The sequence below is a fragment of the Morone saxatilis genome, unplaced genomic scaffold (genome assembly GCF_004916995.1).
Source record: "Morone saxatilis isolate NCDOM2014 unplaced genomic scaffold, NCSU_SB_2.0 Contig1, whole genome shotgun sequence".
Classification (NCBI taxonomy): Eukaryota; Metazoa; Chordata; class Actinopteri; family Moronidae; genus Morone; species Morone saxatilis.
In genome coordinates this window covers 8,456,501-8,467,387 of record NW_023339651.1, presented here as the reverse complement: position 1 = coordinate 8,467,387, position 10,887 = coordinate 8,456,501, and the positions used below count along the sequence as shown (strand labels likewise).

The 10,887-nt window shown below is 37.4% G+C and overlaps 1 protein-coding gene across 5 annotated transcripts in view; it reads right to left on the bottom strand.

The window, feature by feature from the left end:
• Positions 1-10,887, bottom strand: part of LOC118329061 (calcium-activated potassium channel subunit alpha-1-like) — an 89,655-nt gene that overhangs the window by 47,747 nt on the left and 31,021 nt on the right. For all 5 annotated transcript variants that reach the window (XM_035663052.1, XM_035663035.1, XM_035663044.1 and 2 more), the window contains exon 3: positions 3,703-3,764. In XM_035663052.1, coding sequence (XP_035518945.1) covers positions 3,703-3,764 — 62 coding nt within the window. The remainder of the gene's footprint in view (positions 1-3,702; positions 3,765-10,887) is intronic.

Below are 10,887 nucleotides of genomic sequence, written 5' to 3'. Positions count from 1 at the left end.
AGGGTAAGTGACATAGGACATAAAAAATTATATTTCTGCGACACAATATTGTTTTTTTTTTTTGTTTCTCAGAAAAAAGGGACTCAGCTTTTTATGTGAATTACAGGATTGTTTAACCTCATCAGTCCTAATCAAAGAAAGATAAATTGCTCTTTGGTCTCCAATATTTGTGTACAAATGCGACTTTGGATGAGGGGTCACAGAGAGACATTGCTTCATTTCCACTGATAACAAGATGAAAAGGATGGGAACCACCTTCCCAGAGCAAAGGTTATTGTGGATCATGTCTGTCGTAATTCCTCAGTCTTTCTTCTCTGCAGCATGTTAGTGCCAAGCAGGTTCCTCTCATACATTTAGTTAGTTTGTTTTCATGCCTCTTTGTTAGTCTTCTAACCTGCAGGATCCCTACACTCACATTCACAAGTTTCACTAACGCACACCTCATCACTCTACAGCAACAATCTCCCCTGTGCTGTTTAATACCACTCGGATTAAAACAAATTGCTTTGGTTATGTAAAAAAAAAAATTCTAATAGACTCTGTTTGATAAAACACTGTCCTTGTGGAGTTCATGAGGTGACATTAAAATACCTCAGGGATTATTTTAACTGATCTGATGCAGAGCAGTGACACTCAGTTGATCTTCTGGTTGATGATCAGGGAGACTGAAACTATCCTTATCGACCTCACACAACCCATCAAATCTCATCCTGGGTCTGACCAACGCAGTATTTACAAAAATGCTGACCAGCAGACAGAATATTACTCCAGCTACCCAAGTGGTTACATTTAACTTAATCGTAACATTCAATTGTCTTGCGTCTAGATCATTTCTCAGTTTCTCAATAAAGATAAAGAAAAATCAACCCTAACCCGTCTTCTGTCAGGTACTTCTAAGAATAGTCCCAACATGCTAGATAGTTCTGCCCTCATTCGCCATAATGACACGTCATCCCGGCAAATCCCTGTCATAGCAGGGTGACAGACCATATAGCGAAGGCAGACCTGCAGTGCTAAATAATTGAGTTCCAGTATAGGCCTGGTCTGGAAGAGGACTAAGCCTGTTATGGATCACAAACCCTCCCTGCCCACAGTAGCTCTGGTCTCTCTCTCCCTCATAATTCACACTCAGATCAAACAGGACAGAACAGCTCACAGGTACAAGATCTGAATGTTCTCTGGTGGCACTGCACATGATTTACAGCCTTAATGGTCAAGAAAAGCTGAATCCATTGAGGGTGAAAGGTCAAGCTAATTACTTTAACCAGGTGTAAAAAAAGTTTCAGTTACAAGTTTCTGTGCTGATACCTTACGTTGAAGAATATAAATTCTACATAGCAGGTGTATTCATTATTTATTATATAAGTGTAAAATTAGTCAAATAGCTAAATGTACTGTGATAGAGAGTCCAGTTGCAGTGACAAACCCAGAAATAATCAACACCCAAATATGAAGTTTTAGTTTTAAATATGGAGTTTTTTGGCTTCTTTTAGCTCATTGTTTTGGTTTACAGTTTTCCAAATGGCAGAGCAACATAGTTAGTGACTAGTTAGTGAAGAAAGTGTTCTATCTAGCAGCTAAAAGAGAGAGATATTTTTCTCAGGAGTTGGTGGAGAATAAAACAGAGGTAAAAGGTTGGTTAGCCTACTAACTGACTTCAATTCACTACAGACAGAAACACAACTCCAAAACACTTTTTCCACAGGGGGCACCAAAATGAACACTAAAGGTTCCTTGTAGCTGCTTCAATTTAAATATATTATTTTAATACAATTATATGCCTGGCTGTGGGTTTGTCAGCTTGTTATGGAGTTTTTCTGCCTCCCAATGGCCACATAAATCAATGAATGAAACAAGAAGAAGTATCTTAAACTAGATTGAGAGTCTGACCAAGTATTAAACACCTTGTGCTACAGACACAATTTGTTCAGTACTTGAGATTTGACACCCAGCTCTACTTTAACACTGATGGAACAAGGAACAGTGTGGTGTTCACCTTGACTTACAAATTACATGGGACTACATGGAAGCATAGGGTGCAAAGTAAGACATGACTACAGCTTTATGAAGGAAAACTCCCTTTGGGACCTAACCGGCTTCTTCATCTCTGTGCAGCTCATAGCTTGAGCTCTTTCTCTACGAATCTAAGTGGGTCTTCTGTGTTTATGTCTCTCTCTGTGTCGCTTCCAGCCAGATCAGCCTGTCCATCATATAGCAGCCTCAGCAGCCCCACCGGACTAATTACAGGAAGGGTTGTATCTATTACAGTCTGCTGCCACTTAGAGGCACGCAAGAGAGCAGCTAACTGGCTGCTCTTTGGCTTTAAGTACTGGGCTTGTTGGGTTGACAGGTAGTGAAAAAACTACTGGCTGAATAATAGAAAGACCTGGACAAGACTGAATGAAAACTGGGACAAAGAGCCTTATAAGAATATAAATATAAGTCATCGAACAGGTGCTGCAGCATCATTTAGTAATATGCCCCTTCTTATGTGTGAAAAGGTTAAAGACAGAGGTCATAGGTCATCCTTCATCAGTTGAAAAGGTATCAGGCGCCGCTACGAGCAAGTTCTGAGAACGGGAGGCCACAGATGGCATTGGTGAGGATGTAACTCTACCTGAGCTTGTCCAGATAATGAAATGAGATCATGCTCACAAACCACATCAGAGCAAGCCAAGCCCTCAGCTGTATGCAGTCTTATGAAATAACAAATAACCTGAATGCCTGCCTCCAGGACCATGAGTCAGATTACATGAGTTTACAGCCCATTTTCTGTGCCTTAACTTTACTCCCAGTGGAGACTCCCTTTGGGTTTGATAAAAGCTTTTATCCTGGTGTGTTTTTATTCTGTTTCTTTAATGGCACATCCTGCCCAAACACCACCAGGCTGCAGTAACAGTATACTTTTGCGCATGGAGCTAAAAGGGTCTTCCGCTTCCTCTAGGTTGATGAGCGATGGTGATTGTTTTGAACAGGAACTTTGGGCTTTCCTGCCTGTTTGAGGGTCTGATCCTTTCATTACAGAGATTAAGCAAATTTCATCTGCGAGTACTGGCGGTTTGTCAGCAGAGATCGCCAGTAAGCTTGGAGCAGTTTACCTGAAAGGGGATTGGATAAAAGGAAGTACGTGTTCTCAAACACCATACAGAGCAAAAAGCACTCAACGTTATTAAGGCTAGAACTACAATATATGCACTATATGAGGATTTATGAGAGTATATGAACCAGTTAATGGCTGAGGTCTCTGAGGCTAATCTAAATCATACAATACATACAATTTTCCAACAAACCATTATAATTTTTAACTTCAGGATTTTAATCATTAAGACTGCAATAAAACAATAATACATACAGTATAGTTAGTACATTTCTATATTTCTCTGAGAGAATTATAAATAGTTTAAAGCTAAAAGACTCAGAGAATAAAAACCAAACACCTTCAGACAAACTCAGCTTCTTGATTTCTCTTAAATTTCTCGGTCCATCCATCTTCAGACCTCTTTACTCAGCATTTAATTTACACAGCCGTATCCGATCTTATAGCCAACTGGACACTGATAAATGACAAAAGTAGCCTGGAAAGTAGTTAATTATTCCAAATATTCTGCAGTGGAACAGGTTAAAACAGGGTTAATTGTGACCTATACCCCAGAGCGGCATCAGTAGTTAAGTATAATGATTTAAGTAAAAGAAAATACTTACTCAGAGGAATCTATGAAGTATATAACAAGGGCTCCAATGCTGAGAGCAAATACGAGAACCACCTGGAAAAAAGAAAAAGAAAAACAATCAGCCAAAATATACTTTTAAAAGATAACTAGTTTAGAACTAAACAGTAGATGTTTAATCTTCAGATGCAAATGAGGAAAGGAGGAAACCAGCTTTATGCACCTGACCCAATTGGCTGGGAACACAAATTTATTGTAATATTTAAAATCATTTGTGGGATATGGAGGAGTTTACAAGATTATAATTAAAAAAGTATGCTATGAGATTAAAAATGTTATAGCATACCTTTTTTAATGTGCACTTTTATAACCAAGTTGCAAAGTGTTTTAAAACACAGAAAACCAGAGAAACAAATATATCACTGTAAGATAAAATTGAATATTAACAAATGTATTTAAAAGTAAGAATTCAAATAATCTAAATAAAATATGACAAATAATGTTAAATATTTTAAAACACATGATTAAATTATATTTTTAGAGCTGCAACGTTAGTCGATTAACAGAAAATGACTGTGCAATTATTCTGATAATCAAATAATCTTAAAAATGTAATACATATATTTTTTGCATTTTAGACTGATGGTTGGACAAAATAAGACATTTCAAGACAACTCAGGCTCAGAAAAAATATGAAAAAGCAAACTATTCATTTTACAGACTAAACAATTAATAAATAAAGTAATTGTTGGTTGCAGCTCTATATCTTTTATTCTACAACTTATTTTCTCAGACAACTTGTGTCAACCGTGTCACTCCATGTCAAGGTGTGTAGCAAATGTTTAATGTCTGTTAATGAGCATCGACAGACCTTGATGCATCTCGTAAAGCCTGTTATAATTGTGTTAAATAAACCAGAAAGAAAGAGTCACAGTTTTGAAACAGCAGTGTCACAAACAGACTCATCAGTTACTGTACATACGACGGTGTAAATAAATACACAAGAGCTTGGCTCATCATGTAAATTGGCAGCGGAAGAGTGGGCGAGGTGACAGAACGTGGCTTCAGCTTTCACAGACACAAACAAGGAAGGATGCAGCAGCAGAGCCCGAAGCTTCGGTGGCCACAGTGGAGCAGCACGATAATAAAAACAGGGTATTGCTTTTAGTCTGTCACTCTGCCTTTCTGCAGGGGGAGACGCTGCTGAATAAACTGAAGCCAGGAGCAGACGGGGAGGCTGGTTGCAGGGTGATAAACATGAGATCCAGGGGTGTTAGTGAACAAAGAAAGAGTTGTCAGGTGACAGCTTAGGTGAAACCTAACAACTGTCAGGAATACCGCAGGAAATTAGGCTTAAATGTAAATACAAATAGTTAAATGGGAAATAAACAAATAAGAATATCTACATATTTAGAGATAATATAGTCCTTTCCATCAATGTTACCTGCAGGAATCTCACCTCACACAACGCTGCTGTCACTGAGAATCACACAGAAACATTCAAAAGTGACTGCTGTCATGTTGTGTTTGTCCAACCAGAGAAGAAGGTGGAAGATTATCAGAAATGGAGGGCAGATAACAAAATCTCTGTTACCTAACTAGAACATACTTATCACAAAGTAGGCTAAAAAGAAACTAAACCACAACAAGGTTCATGAGTTTATACATTTCACATTTTGCAATGCAGCTGTTACAAAACATGCTTTCTGCCATTAGGCTTAGAAAAGACCTAGATTTTTAATTCTTTAACACTAATGTACAGTATCTTCAATTGATATATAAAAGTCAAAAGGCACAGGAGCTCTTTAATACTGTTGCAAAATGAGTGTCCTAATTTCCCTTTTAAAAGCCAGTGCTTATGTAGACTAGGGCTTGACCCAGAGAGACACAGACACGAACAGGAAGGTTTCTGCCAGACAGCAGAACAAATGTTTTACATCCTGAAATACACTACTAGGTTATCTCAGCCCTACCTGGCTTTCATTTATTTAGAAATGACACAATGGCCATCCAGAAAAAGAAGCCAATGGGCATCCATAATGAATGAGCTCAGCCTAATTCATTTCCATGATGTGAAATTGTATTGTCAACCTGCAACCACTGATGGCTCCGTAATGACAAAAAGCACCCGCATGCATTTTTAATCGACCCTTCTCCTTTGAAAGCCAGGAAATCTCTTTATGCCTCTGACCATCCCAGTTTAGAAACTGGAAACAGTGTTGGTTGCGACCCTAGAAATGCTAATGCTGCGGCAGAGGAAGATCCAGTGATGGCAGTAAATTAAACATGCAGACTGTAACATAGAGAGGGCAGTCATGACTGGGTTTGTCAATGAGTTGACAGCAGACGCTTCCAGCATTCATCTCAGTCACCGGATAATGATGCATCACATCTGTATTTTCAGCCACATTCAGCCATTTGCGGGCAGATGGCTCCACCCACAAGGGGGCACAGTGAGCACAGACTCACAGAGAGGACCTACCACTGCATGACTCCCTCTGCATGATGACCAAGAGACATACTCAGTCCAATTTTCATTTACTTCACTAAATGTCATTGCCAGTTACAAAGGGGAAATTACATTGCGATAAAAGAAAATGCAAATATTTCCTTTCAAATGTAACAGTAATCATTCACCGCCAGGAAGGAAATCAGTTTTACAAAATGCTTTAAGTGTTCAAGAAACTGTCAGAAATAAAATAAAAAATGTCTTGAGTCTGTCAGAGCAAGTAGCAAGTAATTTGAAACAAGTCTGACTCATGATTCAGGTAAATTGAGAAGTTAAATTTCAAGACTGTCAAAGCAAATCTCAAATCACTGGAGACTTAAACGTACAATACCAGTATGTAATTTATGTAATAACAAAAGACAAAGTTGGATGACATTTTGAAGTAGCATGGGATCATCATAGGAGTGAGCCGAGCTGCTGTTTCTCTGATAACGATAGTTAAGATGACTAAAATCCTTTGTCCAGTTAAAATATATAGATAAAAATGTCCAGGAAAGTAGATAAAGATATAAAGAGACATTTCCTAAAAAATATATTGTAAAAATGTGGCTTAAAACTGACGCATGTGCAAACATGACAGATGACAAAGGAAATCTGTAATTTTATTCAAGTAATGGTGTGTTTTACCAGAGTTTGAACATTGTTGGAAACATTTGGGATAAGGTCAGAACACAACTCAACAAATATAATATAGGTGTAGCGTTTATAGACATTTTGATGCAGAAATGTTACATATAATAGCTCTAAATCATTTATGACAAATCCAAGGAAAGTCTCAGATATGTTATCTCAAGTCATTCGAGACAAGTAAAAGCCAAGTCTTCATAAGCAAAATGTGTTAAAATGACACAGCATTTAAAAATGTTCCTTTTAAATATGTGTTAATAGTTTTTTTTTTTTTTTACATTGCTTATTAAAAGTTTTTTCAATCTATAATCCCAAAAAATTATATTCAAGTTGTTCTGTCACTATTTGATTTCTTTTATTCGCTACTAACAATTAGAATTCTTCTAGGTCCACTTTCACAACAGATTATAATACCACCAATGATCCTGTTTGTGATGTACAGTATGTCACAGCCCTGCAGAGAGCACAGGCAGATCTCAAGCATTCAGAATTCAACCTGCGAACATCAGAGAACCCACTCATGCTCCTCCACGCTTTCTGGAGTGTGACTCACCATCAACCAGTGTGAATAACCTGCCAAAGAAAACAGGAACTTCACTTGGGCAGAAAAATTACTTTTACTGTGGGGAGAGAGCTCAAAGCCCGAGGTGGTGTCACCCTCACTGAAATTTCACATTAAAATCATTATTTCTTTTGTTGAAGGTTGACATGGAGGGAAATTACATATTTTTTAAATGAATAATGGGAACTAATTATGACTTTAGCACTGCAATATAGTATTAAAGATTCTGTTGGCTTGTATGATTGAGGAATTAAAAAAACTTAATATAAATACAATGAATACTAGAATTTTTGTTGCGTGAAATTTAACTTAATTTGATACAATACTGGGTTTACAATACAATTTTCTCAACAAAAAAAAAAGAGACTGAGACAAGATTCCTTTATTGAGAAATCCACAAAATATATTTTTTTACTTTATCAAATTGTAGAATAATTTCTGAGGTCGGGTATAACTTTGTACATCTTTGTAAATGTAAAATCTTCGTGCTTTGATACCACGATCAATAACACGATTCATTTTTGATCTCACAGATTTGAATATTAACATATTTGTATCTGGACTTAACTGTCTCGCAATATATCTTCACATTCCTAATGAGAATGCAAAATATTATCATTTGTGTTGTCTGGTTTACCATCATCATTACTGATGAAGGCTCATTGAGATTCAGGGAAGGTAGAATTGTGTTTTACAAAATATGCAGTGGGTGGTTGTCTTGTGAGCTGCAGTATCTAAAAACAGGATTCAGGAGAACCAGGGGTCAGTTTGTTCCATATTCCCCTAAAGCCTGCGGTCACCGTGAGATCAAAGCTGTCATTGGTAGGATGCCAGAGGTTTGTGTGTGCAGTCGACTGATTGAGTCTTTGTTTAAGTAAACCCGTCATGTCAGAGCTTTATTTTCCTGAGCGTCACATCCAGTTCATGCACTTTAACTGTGTGCAACTTAAATGTTCATAGTAGCAGAAATCCCTGACCTGGTGTTCTTCATGGGTGACTGTCTGACCCACAGCAGATTCCCCAGGAACACAGCGCTGCTTTCCAAAATAAAATGACCCGAGGACTATCCTGGTGAATTCCAGACGGCCGATCTGTCTGTCCTCAAGAGCCACTTTGATCATTAAGGCATCTTGGACGTAATGGCACACACATAAATACAGAAGTGCACAATAGAGGAGAAAAAAAAATCAAGTGCAATTACAGACTGTGATATCAATGGCAACACAAGTGGACGTCCATTTTTCTTGTTCAGATTTCTATTTCAGAACTTGAAACCAAGTTTTGAGTGACAGAGTTGTACTCAGCTCAGAATTTCCTCAGTTTTAATCAATACAGAATTTTTCTCTGGAATGAATATTGATTTATTAAGGTCATGAATTCTAGGCAAAAAACTACAGTGCAGCCTTGTAAATGTGTAAATCACAGGACTTAATACGGTTATTAATTCATTATATTATATTGTTATGTTCTGGAGCGGCTGGCAATCACCCTGCAAAGATACAAATCCTCACTCATTAACTTTACTACAAAATCACTTAATTAGATGTGTTTTGTTTTGATCAGCTTTAGAGCAGCTGTAAATGTGTCATGGCCTTGAATTGCGAGAGACACCTTGGTCATCATAACTGTCCTCACTAACTAGACTTTTGTTTACCGTGCTCCTGCACAGTTTATCCTTCGCCCAGGGTGATAACAGCAAATTAGCATGTTTACGACAACAGCCATAAACGTGATCGACTGTAGCCCTGACAAACACGGACACTGAATGAACATTTGAGACATTTACAGTGCCATTACTGTTGAACCTCTTTACAGCTGACAGCACATGCGGCAGGGCGTCTGCGACACGTGAGGCAACTTCAGCTCTACAATCTCAAGCCGTTGATGTTATTGTTTCCATATTTTCAGCTTTGGAAAACAGCATTGGTTGCTAGAGCACCACGATGAATGACGGCCACTGACCTCTTTATAACCTTTTGATGCTTCAAGGTTCACAACTGTCTATTTGTAGCACTTCCGAGTACACACAGAGCGTTTGTCAGGCCTGAAATCGGGCTACACAATGATGGCTAAAATACTAATCCTGATTATATTGCTAGATTTCAGTCGATCATTGTCAATCAGAATTACTAGTGTTTGCTGATTAGGGTAAACAATTATTTAATGGCCCTTTTGTGTATCAACCTTCTGGCTATTTTGAAGTATAAAAAACTTAAAGATAAAATAACTTAAATTATTCTTCTATTAATAATGAATCAAATTACTTTTATGATGTGAGCTCCACCACCATAAAAAGTAACTACAAGAGATCGAGAGTAGTACAGGACTGTAAAACAGAAACTTAACTCTATATAAATGCTAATGATGTAGCATTTATTCAGGTAAAAATTGAATAAAGTTGGTTAAACCAAAATAAAGTATATCATGAATCCTGCAGGTATTAAGTGTGGAACTAACTGTTTAAACCAGGCAAAGGGATTAGTTCAACTTTTTCTACCTTTACTAACTATACGCTTTCTTGCAGATAGTTGAAAAAATTGATACCAATCTCACATCTGTACAGTAAATATTAGCCGTACCCAGTCTGAAGTTAACTTAGTTTAGCACAAAGACTGGAAACAGGGTGAAACAAGTAGCCTGGCACTGTCCACACAAACAACACACACTAAAAATGCCTACCAGCACTTCTAAAGCTCACCGATTAACAAGTTATATGTTGTTTAACTAATTTTTACAAAAACCAAAATAAAAAAACAACAATTCACCGTTTTACAAAGGGTGATATTTCTTGACCAGGAGCAGTTGCCAGGCAACCAGCAGAGATTCTGCTTCCAGCCAAGAAATACTCCGGCATATAACCCCCCCGTGAAATTCCAAGTCTTTATGTTAGGTTTAGCTAACAGGCTGCGGCCTCCAACAACATATTTAACATACAGACATGAGAGTATAAATCTTTTCATCTATCTCTCAGAAAGAAAGTGAATACGTTTAAGTATTTAGTAACTACTTTGGTTGAACATAATCTCTAGGTGTTAGCATCATCTCGCTAGAACTCATCAAAAAGCAACTACTGACTTCTCCTGTGTTACCCTTTTATTATTTTAATCAACCTAGGTGTTTTGTACTTATTTATACTTCCATTTCCGTATATTTAATATACCTACAGTGTATTAATTATAGTTGATACCAAAAGATTGTTTATCTGTCTGTAAGAGATGTCTGTTGAGAGCCATAAAAAAAAACTTAATGAAAGGCAAAACTGGAGCTCCAAATGTAAACAACAGGGTCGAAAATTCCAAAAACATCTTTAGAGACCGTTATGACTCACAAACTGATTGACAGGTCGTTTAATATGTGATCGGGTGACACTAGACAACAGCTAAATCCAAGTGGATATCTGATGCTACCTGTCAGAATGAACAACCTCAGTCCTGTTCGTAAACAGCATCAAAATATGCTTAAAATTTCAATTATAGTCTTCTAACAAAAGCAAAAATGTTATTAAAATATATATAAGTCAA